This window comes from Bactrocera tryoni, chromosome 1, assembly GCF_016617805.1.
Source record: "Bactrocera tryoni isolate S06 chromosome 1, CSIRO_BtryS06_freeze2, whole genome shotgun sequence".
Classification (NCBI taxonomy): Eukaryota; Metazoa; Arthropoda; class Insecta; order Diptera; family Tephritidae; genus Bactrocera; species Bactrocera tryoni.
In genome coordinates, this window is record NC_052499.1 from 25,628,688 (window position 1) to 25,648,397 (window position 19,710).

General features: G+C 38.3%; 1 protein-coding gene across 4 annotated transcripts in view; it reads right to left on the reverse strand.

The window, feature by feature from the left end:
- Nucleotides 1-19,710, reverse strand: part of LOC120766809 (dystrophin, isoforms A/C/F/G/H) — a 776,746-nt gene that overhangs the window by 425,655 nt on the left and 331,381 nt on the right. For all 4 annotated transcript variants that reach the window (XM_040092514.1, XM_040092517.1, XM_040092515.1 and 1 more), the window contains one exon: nt 12,282-12,454. In XM_040092514.1, the coding sequence (XP_039948448.1) occupies nt 12,282-12,454 (173 nt within the window). The remainder of the gene's footprint in view (nt 1-12,281; nt 12,455-19,710) is intronic.

Below are 19,710 nucleotides of genomic sequence, written 5' to 3' on the forward strand. Positions count from 1 at the left end.
AGACCTCTTTAATGGTTTCCAGTCAGAAGAGTATATACTGCCATACTGCTTAGAAGTGAAACCTCTTTCAAGAAGGTAAGCATTCACTGAGATAGCAGAGAGGCAATATTAGCGTTGAGCTTGATAACTGTGACTCTGACTCTTCTGTGTGCGTACCCAAAGCTGAAAGCTGTTTAGTCAATGAGCAAGCAAGAGAAGGCATCCTTGCATCGCTCATATCGGAGTAAAAACGAGTTGGATCTTCGTTGTCATCTTGTGTTCTAACAGTGTATATACATATATGGATAGCGCGCTCGCTTAACAGGCATTGGTCGACGACCAGCTTCTGCGTCGCTGCGAGATACTTTTGACCTAGATTAGAACACAAGAGTACTGAACTAATTGCTCTGAACAAAGTTCATCTTGCCACAATCGTGGAAGTTCTTACTGGAAATTGTCAAATGGGAATTTTTGCAGCAAGACTACAAAACTTGTTGGATGCAAGTTGTCTATTCATTTTCTTCTCCATTGTCCAGCTTTTGCAAGTTGAAATATTTCGGTGGTCACACCTTCAGCGAATTAGCAGATTTAGCCGAAACTGATATTAGCCATCACCAAGTTTGGTTTCGGCACAAAGCGCTTTGTCGATTTGTTAGAAACTTATGATCTATTATGTAAGATATTTTATGTACCACAGCGAACCGGGTTCCGAGGCCAACGGAGCGGGTTCCAAGTGAGATCACTGTTAAAATCGTCCTCTTAATCTAATATTACTTAACTTATGCTTGTACGCCAAAACTACTTTGATGAAAGGAAAATATGTGAGAATGCAAGGGTTTGTAAAGCAAAATCGCATTTATATTCCCCGAAGCAAGTAAAAGTTAAAATTGTTTGAGAATGTTTCAAGAGCTCTGAATGAGAGGTTCTACTCTATTCTAGCGACTTGCTGAAGGAACTTTCTGCAGAAAACTCTTTTGCTTAAAAGCTAAAGAAAGTTCATTCTGTGGGTTCGTGATTATGTTCACCACTTTACTTGACACTTACACTTCAGACCCTACTAAGACACTTTCGTAGAATTATTATTTTTCCTTCATTTAACTACCACAGAGAACTATCTGGATACTCCTTGCTGAATATGTGAATTAAGTGATTGGAACATGTTTTTATTGTTCAGAATCTATCAATCGAAAGCCTTAATGCGAAAAAAGGAACGTTGCCACCCTCTTAAAATTTACTGTTGAACATATTTGTTAGATGAAGACCCATATGTTCAACAAGCGTAAAAGATTAATAATAGTGATGAAAATATTTCGAGGGGTTGCCACCTGTTTAGAATTTGTTCTTTCTAAACACCAAGTAAAATTGCAACAGTACATATATAATTCAATGCCATATTTAATTCACTGTCAAAATTGTCAAATTCTGTCTCGAAGCCAAATTCTTCTTTTCGCCAACCTAAGTGAGGGAACCAGCAGACGAAATAACTTCTGAGCTTAACCAAAGCGCGGCTTTACCCACTGTGAACTTTAAAAGGAAATTTTCATTAATTTTATAAATAAATTTTGTAACAACTTTGAAAAGGGCGAGGAGTTGGGATCAGCTCAGCATTTCATCTTGATTTATATATTTTTATGAGACCTTTATTTAGGCAACTTGAAACGCAGGTAACTTCAACTTGTTACTTGATAAAATTAAAGCCAACCGTCCAACTCTTCCCCTTATGTTGTCACCCTGCGTGCGCTGAGCTCATGATTTCCATATTGACAGCAGACAAATACACGTCAAATGTAATTTGTCTCTGCCAAAATGCAATTAATCATTCCCGCTAACCAAATAACACTCTTATTGCTAATCAAATTACAACATTTCTGCACTGGCATCTACTTGCGTATGCCCTGTCTGACTTTCGTCTTCAACACTTCTTCTAAGAACTTTTCTTCAAGCAACAAAATTGTGCCTTCGCACTTTCGGGCGACAAAAAAATCTCATCTCCCACAAAATAAAAGAAATGAGTAATGAAAATAGCAATGGCAAAATGAGTGAATGCCTCGCTGTCGAATATGGAATTATGGCATATATAAGTGACAATGTCAACAGCGCTCACACACTTGCCATTTGCTTGAAATCTTTAGCCTACACCGAGGCGCTTGAACTTTGCGCGGCGCGTTTTCGCTTTGTTTTGCCATAAAATGCCAAGAAATGTGACGGAAACCGCTTTTGTGTGCACACATACACACATAAATATGCATAAACACACAGTCACAAACAAATACACACACTCTCACCCACACATAAACATTTCTTGAAAACGCTCATTGTGTCTGCAGTTTTTTGTTTATTCATTTCCATGGCGAAAAATACATTAATGCGCCGGCTGTCATTGCTTTCCTGCTTTTAATATTCGACATTTTCATCGTCTTTCGCAGCGCTTTTTCTTGTCCCGTTGCATTGTTGTAGTTATTTCTTTCGCTTTATTTTTTCCGGATGTGCGTTTTTCATTGTTGTTGTTGCCACTGATGCCTTTTATCTAGTCTGTGTTGTAATTAAAAGCGTCACAGTTGTTGTTGCTGATTATTGGGGAAATAACAAAAGTCGGTCGGATGCGAATACAACGCGAATGCCAACAACACAACTAACACCGTGTCAGCCATTTTGAGTTTTGTTTTTCGTTTTAATCGGCGAATGGAACGCCATTAAAGCGTCATTGATTGAAGTCAACTGGGTTGTTACCAAAACCGTGTTTTTCGAATTTGTGAGCACTGAAGCTTTTTCAAAATATGAATGATGAGCTTTTGCTATTTAGCCATGTTCGTTTCTCTGTCTATATATACGCGAACTAGCCCCTCTATTTTAGATGCGTCGTTGTAGCGTCCTTTCTAGCAAAAAAACTGCTCATTTGTGGGTACAGACGATCTTGGACCACTATAGCATATACCATAGCTTTCATACAAACTGAGCAATAGAAATAAAATTCATGTATGAACCACTTTCAATTTGATAAACTTTGGCATGGATAATTGTGCAAGGCAACGCAACAATATCTGAATAAATGTTTTGATCGGACTAATTGGCTGCCATGCAAATTGATCAAAATCAAATTCTTGTGTGAAAACTTTGTGAAGGCTTTCCAGCTCCAGTGCAACCCGAAGCCACTGGAATTCGACTTCAATCAATGGAAGTTTCTAACAAATTACTAACTAACTAACCGGTACTTAAATTGTTTCTTCCTGCAAATGAATGAATATACTTTTGATGGTATCTAAATACAAATGATGGCCAACATATCTGCTCTGTTTTACAGTTTCTTAACTCTAGAAAGCAAAACAACTACTTGAGATCGAGAAAAGTGCCTTAGTAGTAAGGTCTACGTTTATATGTTTTTTGGTTTGGGTAGATAAGTGGTCTAATCAGAATGAATTGAATATGCAAGAGCAAAACTTCAAGGCTCATATTACTAGGATTTACTAAAGGCTTTCTGAAAGCGCTACGATTGTGAAACAGATTTATAGCGCACTGGAAATGCAGCGGATATAAGTTCAAACTATTACAGAGGAATCCTTGGAAAGTTGTTTGTCGAGTGAACGAAGTGGTTGGTGGTCTATTGAGTGAAGTGGTTGCCGATCCACAGCTCATTCATTAGATAGGATTGATTGCTAAATTCTACATACATTAGCGCTTTCGTATTCCTAACTTTCTTTCCTATCTTTCTTTTGAAAGACGCTTTCGAGAACTATTGTTGCATACAGTTCGCCTGGGAGAAGCAGTTATAGGAAGTACAAAGCAATCTTTTTAACAGTATTATATGGTTAAGCTTGATCTCGACCGCTTTTCCAAATATGTTACTTTTAACTTTCCTAGAGCTTTTGCAAATATACGGTGGAGTGATATGTAAAGTCAGGAATTACAGATTCAAAATTCCAAGCATTACATGGAGAATGCAACAATAGGTAAGCATTGTCACATGAACAGGTTTTATAGAATATCTAAAAATATCAAAAGTATGTCAGGCTCGTATCTGGTTGAGCAGAAGTTTAACTTCCTTAAGGGGTTACATGGGTTTACGCGTTTCAAGAAAACGAATTTTAATTGTTTTATTAAATTAAACAACACCTGTAGAATATTGTCCTAAATTTTCAAGTTGATATGAGTGATAGTTACGGAGGTACAGCCTTGAGAACTTGTGCGAGGCTAACTAGGTTAAGTGCGCCGTCTTTAAACGCGTTTTTCTCGAAACTGTGTCTTTGAAGTCGGCAGGCAAGATTTCACGAGAACTACTGAAACATCTTAATGAAATTTTATACATTTCTTTGAAATATATAATTCTTAAAGTCTTGGACGAAGGATTTTTTTTCGATTGCAGCTATTTGAAAAAAATTTCGCGAAATTTTCACTTGAATTTTAATATTTTGCAAAAGATGTCTGCAAAAATTCAATTTTCAGTTTTATTTTCTTTTGTTCAAATTTTTAATTTTGATTTTTTTTTCACTTTAGATGGTATTGTAAGGAGTTGTCCAGAAATGGCGACGCAATGACTGATTTTTTTCCAAAAATTTCAGAATTTCTTCGTGAATAATAATAAAAAATTCGAATAAAATATTTCATTTGTTAATATGAAAAAAATTTCTGAAAACATACTATTTTTACCTATACAAATTGATCAAAATCAATTTCATGGGAAACACGTGGAACCCCTTGAGATTAAAACTCTCGTCTCGTCAGGAAGTTCTAGCAACTCGTAGCCTACTTACGATACCGACAGTAGTGTTAGAACACATATGTATAGCTATTTATGGTCTCTCTTGAGAATAATTGTTATACAGTTTAGAATTTCTTTCCAGACTATTTCGGTATTGAGCGGAACAAGTTGCATTTCTTCAGCACTGTTTTATGGATTGCTTTAAGTATTGCTGAGTTTTGGCTATAATCGCGTAAGCGGTGTCTATGCCAATTAAGAAGAAGAAGAGTTTTGGATGTAGCGTAGTTCCGTCAAAATACTTGTATTATTTAAAATCTAAACATTCTTCTTCTTCACGAGTGATCCCTGAACTGTAATGATTTCCAAGAATACATATCATTTTTTAAGCGCTAAAAGCAAACCAGCGAACAAATCTCTAAAAACGATTCAGATGTGCCACAAAAATACGCTCCACCTGCAGCGGCTGAAAAGATGAGGGGTTTAACGTAAGTAAACAGACAAATTTTCTGCTAAATTTTCTGGGAAAATTAATTTCTCTTCGGATTGCTTTTATTCGGTAAATACCTTATAAGTACAAATAAAGAAAACACATACATCGGCGAACGTGTATTCCTGAAAAAACCCCGATTGTAATCAAAACGAATTTGGGTGTAAATACGAAAAGTGAAGAAAAAGAGAAAAAAATCAGCAAATAAGAAACTCAAACAAAAACGGCAAAGACTAACTAACGTTAAATAAAATTGGGAAAAAGTGCGATAAAAGCAACGTTAGAAGCAGTGGTTAAGGTAAAAGCGTCAAGAAAGGGAATGTCAAAACGCACACACACACACACTAAACAAGCGGGGAATAAAAGAAACACAAAAGCGCAGCAAGACTAAATAATCTCCAGTTGGCAACCACTGACAGCGAAGGGAATATAACTCAGCATTAGGGTTCAGCTGGCGGTGCAGCGACGGTATGTGCGTGTGTGGGTGTGTGTGTGAGGGAAATAACAAACAAGGAAATTTGTAAACACAATAAATCGGTGGCAAAAGGCAAACAAAAACAGAGAAAAATGCCAAGCTGGCGAAAAGTAAACAAAGAGCAAGCAAATATATGTTGAGGGAAAGACGGAAATAATGGCTTATCTGCCAGTGAACTAACGGAATACACGCACACATACACACACACGCTTGGCATTGAGAGCTCAAAGCGGTCTGTTGATGAAAATTGGTTGTACGCAGCAGATCGAATTGAATGGAATTGGCTCGGCAGCGGAGTGGCTTACGCGATGTGTCTCAACGACAGACATCAACAGCAACCGCAGCAACAACAATAACTGCAAGCGCTGGAGACAAGCACTGCCAGCATGTCCGGCAGCTTTTTATTGGTTATGGGCAAACAACTGTAAATACAGACACTCAGCAGCCACCGGAGCGCTGGTGTCATTTGTCAATGGCATTTGAATGATGGACTCTGCCCCGGTGGACACAGCTGATGGACTAACAACGGGAGATGAGTTAAGACATCCGCAGAGTGCAGCGCTCGCACATCGGAGAGCGGTTGGTGCGCGGCGGGAGTGTGTGCTAGTCAAAAATAAATGGTTTAACATTATGGCAGTGTGTGCGGAGGCAGAAGGGTGAGGAGTAAAGAGGATATGCTGTTGCGGAATGTAGAGGAAAATTGATAAATTCCAAGAAGGATAAAAATGCAATATATATATTCAAATATACATAAGTATGTATATAATGAGACAATAACCAAGATAATAAATGTGGCAGATAAATAGCTGTATATTCCGGCAATACGGTTATAAATGCAAATACAGAAATACAGAAAAAAACAAACGAAATAATTTTTAAAGTAGCTCGGAGTGATTTTTAGAACTACTTTTAATTCAACTGCGCATTAGTTTAATATCTTGTTCATACAAAGACTTGAGTTTGATCGGACAGTTTATATGACTGCTATATGCTATAGAGATCCCATGTGAAAAATTTCAGCCAAGATTAAATCATGGATTTAGACAACAATCCGTGACAATTTCGTGAAGATACTTTGCCAAATAAAAAAGTTTTCCATACAAGCACTTCACTTTGATCGGTCAATTCGTATGGCAGCTATATGCTATAGTGGTCCGATATCGGCTGTGTCGACGTGTGAGCAGCTCATTTGGGAGAAAAGGCTGTCTGCAAAGTTTCATGGCAATATTTCAAAACCAAGTCCCATTGAGGATCAAAAGCATTGCCCAGGCGTTAAATATGGCGCAAAAAACCGTTCAAAAGTTACAGACTGGGTAACATTATAAGAAGCTCTATGTTTGAGTATGAATATGTTTCATCAGAATTATTCTAGACCACAGAGTCTAGTTCGACAGTGACTGCAGGTTTAGGGACCTTGGCGAGGATAATCTTATGCATCTAACTTATAGTTTGAACTTGAAACAAAGAAATCGAGCATCTGTCTATAGCGAATAACTTCGCAACTAAAAAATTAACTTTAAGTGAAGATAGAGAAAATCGATCGGTTGAATTTTTCGTAAAATGTTTCTATGAGAGTGAAGTAATGAAAGTACTTTTAAAATGCTAAGCAGTAATGCAGCAAGTTGGTGCAAAGCCTGCAAAGACGGTCGAGAGGTGGTTGAAGATATGCCTTGTTCTGGACGAGCTTCGACCTTGTCAACTGATGATAATATTAAAAAAGTGAAGGATATGGTGCTTAAAAATCGTCGTATTAGAGAGATGGCAAGAGAGCTCGACATTTCTCGCGAGTACATTCGTGTGATTTTGGTGAACATTTTGGGTTTGAAACGCATTTTTGATCGACTCGTTCGAATAAAGCTGAATTTTTCCAAAAAGAATACCGTAAATAGGTCTGGTTGGACATGCTGGATCGTGCGAGTTCCGGAAAGTATTCATGAAGAGCATTATAACTGCCGATGAGACATGGGTTTAGAGTTTCGCATGCCAACAAGTCAACGATCATCGAAATGGAAGCCGTTTTCTATCGATCGAAGAGATAAAACAAAATTTGCTTAAGGAGCTGAAAGCCATCCCAAAAAGTGCCTATGAAAAGTGTTTCGAGGACTGGAAAAGTCATTGGCATAAGTGTGTTACATACATTGCAGCTGTTGGGGACTACTTTGAAGGCGATCATTTTGTGTACAATTTCTGAGGCATTTTTGCATATATTTGCATAACAAAGGTGTACTAAAATTATTTCAATGAGCATTCACCCAAAATATAAACCTTATTAGTAGCACATTTTTGTCAAAAAAATCTTGAGTCCTAAAACATAACTGTATTAAATTATTATATTATTATTAAGTTGGTCACGTGTTATAACATTTTCAATCATATTTGTGCATAAATTCTTTATTTAAGCACTAAACTCATTTGTACTAAAAAAAATATTACAAACATTTCATGATAATAAGTGTAGCACAAAGAATTCACAAAGCGGTCAAATTCGGAACAATGTTATTTCTGACGAAAAAATGTTTCCAATTGAGCAATTCGTAAACTCTCAAAATGAGAGGGTTTACTTGACCGACCGTTCATACGAGAATCTAAGTCATCGGTTGGCCACCAGGAGGCTGCACCCGCCACAAATAATGGTTTGGGCCGCTGTCACCGCAGATGGGCGCTCTCCAATTGTTTTCATCGAGCTGGCGTCAAAGTAAATGCGACATATTATCGGATAAGTGGAAAGTGTTCTGGAGGCTGCTTTGAAACCATGGGCAAAGAAACGTTTCGGTCGCAAACCATGGACGTTTCAACAAGACTCGGCACCGTCTCACTAAGCGCGAGTGAACCAAGAATGGCTGAAAAACAACGTTCCGAACTTCATTACGACCACACAATGGCTCTCGAATTCACCAGATGCAAATCCAATGGATTTTTCTCTTTTGGGCCATTTTGGAGAGCAAGGTCCGAGGTAAAAAATACACCAGTCTCAAGATGCCGAAGAAAGCGATTGTTCGTGAGTGGGCCAAAATACCGGCAAGTCACATTCGGGCAGCTTGCGATTCGTTTTTTGACCGTCTCAAGGCCATAGTTAAGGCAAAAGGTGGTCATATCGAGCAAAAGTGAATTGGTCCTTAATTTATGATTATTTTCACACATTTTGGACTTTAAAATAAATAAAAATAATTTTCCAACCCGAATTTATGGTTTTTTAACTGGTTACACTTCGAAGACCCTGTATAATACGAAATATTAATTTTAGTACTAAATAATTGTAGTCCGATTTACATTTTTAATATATATAATTTTCAAGAATTTTTTGTTTAGATTTTAGAGCTTTATCATTATTAAAGTGCATGAGCATTTATGTTATTCTCGAAACTGGTAAATGGTTGTTCTTTATATTCTTTCTAATACTTAATGAAGACTAGTTTTTAGTACTAGCTTGAGTTATTTTTAGAACTTAATATGCCCAAGAATACTTTTGGAGTAGTACTATTATATGTATGATGAGTAAACTTTTTACAGTAATAATTTTTAGTACACTTTTTAGTAAAATCTTTTAGTACAACTTAAAATAAAAGTGCTAGTTTTTAATGTAGTACGAGTACATGTTATAAAAAGGGCTATTTCAAATATTTTCGGTACTAAATTTAGTTCAAATATCCTTTTAGTGTTTATTGCCTATATAGTATTTATTGAAACCTAAATGTATATTTCCCTGAAATATTATATATTTAGCTATCTCATGTACTAAATTTAATGATTTCGACAAAAACCGAGCTCATAAATAAGCTGCCTTAAGCTTAAGTCGATGTGTAGCTGACGGAAATTGCTAAAAGTGGTTAACGAATAGAATTAATTTCATGAGCGCTTTGAAGTGGGCGAATTGGAAAAGCAAATACTTGCAACACACGAAGCAAATACACCTACTTATACATACATATAGACAACTAAGCATTGATGTATATCAGCCACTTTGAGATACTGCTCTTATAAAGATCTGAACAGGTTCTTATGTTAGTGCGGAGGAGACGTAACCGATATAATAGTTTTACTAGATAATATGGCTAATCTGTAGTTTAAAGCGCAAACGACTGAATGATGATATCAGCCACTTTGAGATACTGCTCTTATAAAGATCTGAACAGGTTCTTATGTTATATCACTTACAACAAACCCAAGATGTTTTTAGAGAAGTACTCAAAATGATCACAACAAGCAAGTTGACTTGCACTGGGCTGTGTGATCGGTGGCTCATTTGAAAATAACAACTTAATCATTTTCATCTACTGCTTGCTTAGAAATATAGCTAATTTTGAGACGACGTAGTTTTTTTCAAGAACTAAGTTGTTGTCATGTGATTTCGGCATTAAATTTGCTGATCCGCCTGTTTTAAAGTCTCAAGAAACACATTTGAAATATGAGTATAGCCACCTGTGCAAACTGTCGGTGGTGCGACCTTTAGCCGGAAGCTTCAGAGCACCTGCTTTAAGATTGGGTAGCAATCTGCAGACGGAGGAACAAGGTCCTCTGCATATTCGAATAGGTCTCAATAGCTGAGCATTGGTGAGTCCGTATAAAAGACGAATCTCATGGAAAAATCTCAGGTTTAGAGCCCCGTACTACCTCGCTGGTGTGAGTTACGACTTCGTTGCACTGGGCACTTTTGTAGAGTGAACAATTCTGAGATATATGCGTCTAAAGTCAAAGCGATGCCATAAAATACCTCTGATCTGTAGGAATTTAAAGATAAAAAATCACGATAGCAGAGTATTATCTATGGAAAATTTTTATATGCCTTGGTTCAGTTCTTAATGTTAATATTAAGGTCTACAATTTTCAGGGAATGTTTTTTAGGGTATTTCCAAGGAAATTTCATGACGGGACTGAAAAAAGTTAATAGTAATAGTAAAAAAATACCCTAGTATACATATAAAATATTTCCAAAGTTGTCCGGCCGAGAATAATTCAATACTTTTAACCATAATCTGCAACATTCCATCAATATGTGCGAAATATTGCTTTATAATTTTCTTTTCCATTGTCTAGGCTTTGAAGGTTGAAGTTGGAACATCTCGCAGTCTAATCTTCGGCAAGAGCCGAAATTTATATCAGCCCTTTTATAAAATAGTATTATGTAAAGTTGTTTGGTAAGGCATCGGACGGGCGTTTTAAGGTATCCATCAACCTCATACCGATACTAACTATTAGTCGTATCTTGTTTAACAACAGAGACTATTAAGACTCATAAAGAGATATTCTTCACTCTCATTTGGAGGTTCCTTCTAGAATGAGCAACATTTAAACGCTTGATGTGGGTCCTTAAACAACTTTGACGAACAGAAAAAGCAAGTGAAAGTTCTTTAGTGTGTTATAAAAGTTCCGTCTACATTTCGGAAAAAATAATAAATGATGAAGAAGTGAAATTTTTAATCTATCAAAAATCTGATCGCAACTCAACAAAACAGTTGCTTTACGAGCTCCATATCTATGGCGTTATTTACAAGTTTTCGCCGCATCAAAATGAACCAGAAACTAGGTTTGCCACGCATCACAGCTAAGTAAAGCTTTGTTTTTGGATATATTCGTCAACATAGGGAAATAATTCTTGGGTCATGAACTTTCAGTTTGCACTTCAATCGAATAAGAAGATGTAAACTTTTATGTGATAAGAGAGATCTAATACTTAAATAAGAAAATTCCAATTTACTTCAGGTCTGGTTTAAGATATTACTCCAAAACTTTAAAATGTTGCCAAAATCCTGCTTCTTTCTTTGTATTTACGAGTTTCTTATGTGGACCTAGAGCCAGCCTAGGTTATGAAATACAATACCACAAATGTTAAAAAAATGAATAATAAGTCAGCATATCATAATCTTACAAATGGATCAGTTCCAATATTTAGCCAAGGGCATGCCACAGCTCACTGTAGGATGGACTTTCGTATTTCACAGACCTCTTGAGAAATTTTAAATAAAATTCTCCTCTAATATTTTCACGATAAAGCCTTAGTGCTTCATACCTTAGGCGTTATTATGAACTCTACCAGCTTTCTAAGCTAACATTAGATAACACAAACATTAGTAGGGACACACAAATTTAGCACAATATTATAGTAAACCGGTACTACGAAAAATGCTGGAAGCAGTTGAAAGGAATATATCTCGTACCTCAGTTGGATTATGAAAATAATAATGTGGAAAATGTCACACTTTATTGAATTCCTATTTCTACTTCCGGCTGTTCAACTCATCACTTTACTCATTACCGCTCAAACTGAAACTTTAACTCAGAAAGAGTTCACTGCACTCAACAAATAGTTGTCAGCGGCGCAGAAAATATTTTCTCGCTCGCTGACAATGCAATTCACACCACGAGTATATGCGAGCGCATAACGAAGCATAAGCGATGTGTCTATTGTAATGAGGCGACGCGTTCTATGACCCTACCGCAATAGGTCGACAACGGGGCGTGGCAGCGCACTCGACTTTTAATTCAATTCCTTTTTTGTTTGCATAATTTCTTTATGTTTCCGCTACCACTAATACTACAACAACAACAACGTAAAGTCGCACAATTCAAATGAAGAATTGTCGTTGCCGACACTTAGCACCACAAAGTATTCGTCACTTAGGGTGGGAAGCGGTACGGGTACTCACCTGATGGCGATGCTCTTCGACTTCAGATTATTCCAACGCTGATTCATTTCATCCAGCCGACGCTGCAGCATAACGGCATCTTCTTGCGAGGTGAGTGAACCCAGCAGTTTGCGGCCGGTGCCATCGAGACGATCATAAACGACACGATGAGTTTCAATTTCCGATTGTAAATCCTGGCAGAGGCGAGGCGAGTGTGTGTATGGCAAGCGCAAAGGAAGAAAAGAGAAAAACATTTGCAAAGTTAGTAAAGTGTGGCATAAAAAGCGTGGGATGTAAAAATATAACAACTAAAATACAATAAAATGGTATACAAATACAGAAAATATTGCATAAATTTAGGCGCAACAGCGCGCAGCCACAATGCTATTGTTGTTATTCATAATTGCGGCGCTGGCGGTTGATGGAAGGGTGTTCTTTGTAGAACGGCAGCGTTGCGCAACAACAACTGCAACAAATTGTGACAACAAATTCCATAACATTTTTTATTCCTATTTTGTTGGATTTGTTGTTGCGTTTCAATGGCGTTGTATTGTGTTGCGCGCGTCGGGTTGAGTTGCTTACCTTGCAACGGCGTGTTGAGGAATTGGAAAACTAAAAATATGGAAATGTTGCAAGAAATTCAATTCATATGCTTAACGGTGCACGGTTGAAAGGTCGCAAGGCGCAGAGGTGATGGAGCATGCTGCAAGCTTAAGTGCGGCAAAGAGCACAACACGACACAGTGAACCGAATGGCAGGCGGTGTTGGCTCAACTACACAAACTTCGCATGAATTGATTGAAGTGTGGCAAAATATGCAAATTGTGGCAATCTGCTTGTATTACATAAAAATAAAAGCTGCTCGAACACAAGACAAATCAGTAACATATGTTTGTTTTAAGTGTCTTCGTTGCTAATATTTGCATATTGAGCTTAAAGGCAAGTTTGTGTGGTTAATGATATGAAATTTAGGCTAAATTTATGCAACAAAATGTAATAATGAATTTAGTAAACATTTTAACAAGTTTGCCTTGTACTGACAGTTTTAAAAAAAAATTTAAAGACACCTTTCTTTTAAGGAGTCTCATGAGGTCCCCGAACTGTATAACGCATTACATTACATTACACAGATTTTCACATCCCCAAACATATAATAATAATATGTCAAAAACCAGGAATTGATAACTCTAGAATTACATTTATTTTTATCAACATAGTTTTTTGCGTATGTTTTGACATTTTCGTCCTTAAATGCCTATTTAAAACGTTCACTGATTATATTTTTCTCGATTATATTCGTAAGCTATGTGAAACCGAACAATTGCTTCGCTTGATGTAGAACCAGGATAATACACGTTGACGATGATCCATTGTTAACTGCAAGTATTTTGATAAGACTTGTAACGGGTGTTTGTTTAGACATATGGTTTTCAAAGGCGAAATACTTTCTTCGGAGTTGGTCTGTTTGAAAGCTGTCACTTGCTTTATACACAAGATAATGGTTCGGTCCGTGCGGACTACGTCCAAAATGCGATTGCCATAATGGTTCAGCAGAGTAGGTAACTCAAGCAACCAAGGATCGGTTTCACATCACGTTTACCTTATGGCATAATGCACATACTCAGAGGCACCTTGTAGTGCACACCGAACACAATATTGCTATTGTGGGGCAGAGTAATGAAGAAGACCCGATTGAGTCCCTTCGCAACAATTGGAGCAGTGTTCATTCACTTTATGCGGGCTTCCAACTCGTAAATAATTTAAATGAACCCAAAACCAGATAGCCACCGATCCAGATTTTCACAAGGAAATTTTGTTTAGCGATGTACCACACTTTTGGCTGAATGAGTAAGTTAATGAACAAAACTGTTGTATTTGGAGTGATAATAATCCCCAAGTCATTGTTGAGACGCCGTAACATCGTCAAAATGTTTATTATGTTCGATATGATCTGTGGGTAGTGGGAATCATTGGTCCATATAAATTCAAAAATGAAGCCTGTCATTATGTTACAGTCATTTTGGAATGCCATAGAGTCACGATTAATGACTTTATTGTGCTTGAATTGGAGGATGATGATGTGGACTTCGGTTGCAGCTAATCAAAAATCTATTGAAGGAAATTTTTGGTGAGCGCATTACTTTGCTTCGTTGACTGCTGGCATAGCTTCCAAGATCGTATGATTTAACAACGCTGGACTATCTGTTGTGGGGTTATGTGATCTCGTTTGTCTACGCAGACAAGTCTGAGACGCTTTGGAAGAGAATATTCGGCTCGTTATTGTTGTCAAATGGCCCCAATTGCAGCAAATAGAGAACGAAAATAGGGGTTCAAGGCTGAAATTTTTTCGAGCCAGCCGCTGCGGTCGATTATTTTAGATGAATTTTGAAACATAATGGCAAACCCTTATATTATGATAGAGCTAAACTCCTCGCAATAACATTAAGTTATTTGCATTTTATTTCTTCTTGTATAAAACAAAAACACCCTTTAGACCAGTGAAAGAAAAATTACACATGTATTTTCGATCCTACTGTAAATTCACAAAAAATTATATAAAAAAAGAAAAATTTAGATATTCTGCTTACGTGATTCACTTAAATGTATTTTAGGAATCTGTTGACCGATTCTTCTAAACTAATGAACTATAAATATTATTAGTTAAATGGCATAAAAAGCCAGTATAGCGCTTGAAATCATTTCGAAATAAAAAGGAGTTGAGTGCCTTGAATGCGATATTCACTTCTGAAGATAGCCAATACTTTTTGGTTATCGAATGTTTCAAGAATTTTCCAGGAATAGTTGGCAATATAGTCAACTTGAAGGTGTCTCCGCGAAGGAGATTTGACTCAGTGATTAAAGGTGCTGATGAAAATGTAACAACTGATTGATCAAGCACCTTCTTAACTCTTCTTTGTGCAATTGATTGAGTTTGAAAGTTGTACCTCCCCAATAAAGTAATGCTTCTCGAAAATATTCACGATATTGTGCAACAATGCAGACCTGCTAGGAGATAAATCTCAAACCATGTATTGGCTTAAAATCAATAGAAGTTCTTTTCATTATCGTATAAAGTAAGCGAAAAAAGAGTTGCGGTCTTGCATCGAATTGAAATTTCAGTGTTTCACACTCAGGCACACATATACAAATATACACATAGTGACCACCAGGCTATAATCTTTGATATAAATATACAAAATACGCAAAATTCTGGCATTTTCGAACCTAAAAGCGTAATAAGACGCTGAAAACAAAAGTCTGTGACACAGAAATGCTCGAATACGCTATTAGCCAAGTAAAAGAGGATCCACAAGGGAACACGCGGTACCAGATAACACACATCACAAAATCGCTAGTAACGGTAGCCGATGCCACGATGCCACGAAGAAAAGACGGAGGAATCAAGGCCCCACTATACTGGTGGTTTGAAGACATCGCTCAACTAAGAGCTGAATGTCTCAAGTTTCGACGCAGACAACAACGGGCTAGAGGAAGAGGGGATTTCGCGGAACTCCTTATAAACTTCCGGGAAAAAAGGGAAAGAACTACATAAGGCCATAGCCAACAGCAAAAGAAATGCCTTTAATCAACTTATCTCAGAGGAAGGGTCGTTATCCTTGGGGAAAAGCCCTCCGAATCGTAATGCAGTGAGTAGGTAGATCAAGAACCCCAACTATATCTCCCGAAATCTTACGTAAAATATTCCATAGTTTATTTCCAAGATGCGAACCTATGCCATTGCCAATTCTTCACATTAACCCAGACGAAATCGCTGAAGTGTCCCACGAAGAAATACAACATGCTGTGAAAAGAATCAAGATGGGCAAACCACCCGGCCTAGACGGAATACCCAATTTCGTAACTAAGCGTATCATCCAAAGAAAGCCAACGTTGTTCTAAAATGCATACACAAGCAACTTGAAGGAAGCGATCATTCCCAAATGTTGGAAGCGTCAACGCCTCGTTCTTCTCCCGAAAGGTGATAAACCTCCAGAAGAACCCTCGTCATATCGGCCCTTATGTATGCTTGATACGGTTGGAAAAGTTTTCGAAACAATTATTTGTAAGCGGCTCGAGAAATATACAGAAGAAGATTATGGGTTGAATTCAATGCAATTCGGTTTCCGGAAAGGACGAAGCACAGTGGATGCAATAAATGCGGTCACAAAAAGGGCGGTAAAAGCACTGGAAGGGAGTAGATGGCGTTGGGGTGACAAACAATACTGTGTTGTCATTACCCTGGATATTAAAAACGCCTTCAGCTTAGCGAACTGGACTCTTATCATTAGAGCTCTGGCAGAGTTAAAGGTCCCGGACTACCTTATCCGAATTGTGGCAAGTTACTTTAAAAACAGAGTATTACTATAAGAGAAAGAATGTGGGCCTGAAACTTATAAAGTAACAGGCGGTGTTCCGCAAGGGTCAGTTCTCGGCCCTGTACTCTGGAACGCCAAAGGCAGTAAAAATAGTAGGATATGCGGACGACATTGCGGTCGTATTAGTAGTGAAAACCCTAGACGGGGCGACGAACAAGTGTACTGAAAGCGTTAAAAAATGGCTCGAGACAGCTGGCTTATAGCTAGATGCACACAGAACTGAGGTGATTTTAATGAGCTGTCGAAAAATAGTGGAATCAATTGAGATATGTATTGTTGGGCATACCATAAAGTCAAGCCCACATCTCAAATATCTTGGAGTGATCTTAGATCATAGACTTTCGTTTAGGCAGTACTTAATTGCCACACACATCAAAGCGGCGAGATCTGTGTCGGCAATAGCAAGAATAATGCCCAATATGCGAGTCCCCAGACAACTACTCAGAAAGCTGCTGACAAGTGTCAGTAGCTCCATCTTTCTGTGCGCGGCGCCAATTTGGATATCTGCTATCAGACATAATTCGGATATGAGAGGAGTTACTTCGGTACACAGACTGGCGTCATTGAGAACTTGCTGTGCATTCAGAACAGTATCGGATGATGCAGCCCATGTTATATCGGGCAGACTCCCCATAGACATAGCAGCAGAGCGTTGCCCATCAGTCCGAGTCATGAGGGCTAACATGTCACCTAACCAATATAGACAAGAACTGGCAAAAATCGACGAGAAATGCCTCCGGAAATTGCAGGAGAGATGGAATACCTCAACGAAGGGAAGGTGGACCCACTTTCTGATACCCAATATTAGAGAATGGGTTACGCGGGATCATGGGAGGTGAACTACTACCTTACGCAGTTTCTGTCTGGCCACGGCTGCTTCAGAAGCTGTTTGCATAAATTCAAGCAAGTGGAATCTCCTCTCTGCATGTACTCCGAAAATTATATTGAAACAGCAGATCTCGTACTGGTGGAATGTATCCGCTTCCAAAAGGGAAGGCAAACACTTTCCGATAAACTAGGAAAGCCCCTACTCATACGTTCAAGGGACGTAGTAAATTTTGTGCTAACTTCCCATCAAGCATGGGATATTGTATATGGAATAATAGCGTATATTATGCAAGGGCTGCGAGAAGATGAAATGGCTGTAAGATCGAGAGTGCAGTCCCGAGAAGCTGCCAACTTATGACACCATAAGAACTTACATGTAAAAGAGCTGTTATATACTTAAACAATACCTGGCCTGCGAAGGAAAGCCTTCAGGTAGTTCCGCAGGGAAACACAGGTCTGTGGGCAAGGCGGTGCTTTAGCACGTATGCGCTTAATGCGAATCGGGCATAATTGTTGGTACGGGCCAACAATATCTTTTGAAGATTTACACCCAACTTTGGCGTATCTATAAAAAAATAAAAAACATATACAAATATATGGTGACGTGATCAAATTGCTGCGCGTTTGCATTGAAATTAACAAGCGTGTGCCATGTCCTGCAACGCATGCTCTTATAAGTGCACGTTAAAATATTAACGGCAAAAATCAATAAATGTCCCGCAATTTTAACGGTGACAACCAGAAAAGGGGACAGATAACTCAATGATTCCAATTTCAGGCACTCAGTGTAATCGACGGCAACTCACTGACACACGCACACACATATATGAGTTTGCTTTCTCCAGCGCAAACTGTCCGCCTGTGAGCTGACACCGAAAACTCTGACAACGTCAAGCCAACTAAAGCTGAAAGCCACCTGTACATGTGTGCCCATCTGTGTGTGTGTGAGACCGAAATGAGCGCATAAAAAACGGTATAAAAAGTGGAAAAGTGTCATGACACGCGGGCAATGAAGCAGCTGAACACTCGAAATACGAAAACTGTCCAAAATAGCTTCTTCCACACGCTGGCTGCCGCGCGCTTGTAGTGTTGTTGTCGCTTACCTGTGCGCCGCAGCGCCTGCTGGCGTTCGACCTACTTAGCATTGCATTGAGGCTGCCCCCTCCCACCCTCGCGCAGTCATTTTGCGTTGCTTAAAATATTAACCGCAGTCGAAATTCGGTTGCGCGTAAAAGTATGCTTTGAAATACCGCACATTGCTTGCCTCCGCTCCGCAGTCGTCGCGCGTTTTTATTTCCACTCATATTCGAGGGGAAATTCCATTCGAATTGGCATTAAAATTGCAAACTTTGTCCTCAATTTGGCGCAAAGCAGCTGCACCGGCACTTTCATCAAGCAACAACAGGCAACAGCAAATAACGGCAGCGCTGTGGCACACCATCAATAATGCTTAGGAGCACATGTCGCTGTGTCGCAACGCAGGTGTGCACACTTCAAACGGGGGATTTTTGTGGATTTTCCCATTTAACATTTTCGGTCGCTTCTTTAAGTTGAGTCGCTTTTGCTCGCCGCCTGACAGCAGCTTGTTGTTGTTGCTGAATTTATGCCCTTTGAAAATCGAAATGGGAATAGAAACAGAAACATGCGACGAAAATGCAACGACATTGTAAGCACGCGACATAAATTTGAAATATCAAAGCAGGATTTTTGTAGAACTTATTGGGAGGAGCCGAGCTTTGACGAGTAATTTTCCATAGAATATGGTTAATGTATGCGAGTTTTTTTTAAATATATTTAAGTCAAAACAAAGCGAATTTAAATTTATACTGTGGTGGAAGGTCCTCTATTGGTTCTCAAATCATTCATGAAAGATACAGATTTTGTCGAAATGATGACTCTTTAGTGTTGACAATCGAAATTTTTCTAGACAATCATAAAGCACCAACTAAGGAAAAAATTGCTTATATGCACACAAGTTTTAAGATTTTTAGCGCAAATATGGATACATTTGCGGATAATTTAGATAATTAGAGTGAAAAAGAGAGAGCTGTTCCACTAGGGCCTCAAAGTGAGGAAATAAGTGTGTCAAGCTTATTTGGATCGTCAAATGATGGCGGTTTCCTGCTAATTCTTAAAATGATTCTGTTGACTAGAAAATTATAAAATGAGAGCTCATAAAAGGTGTTTAAAAAATATATAGCATATAACATTTGTCTCTCAGTTTACTTCGATTCAAGCTAAATTTTC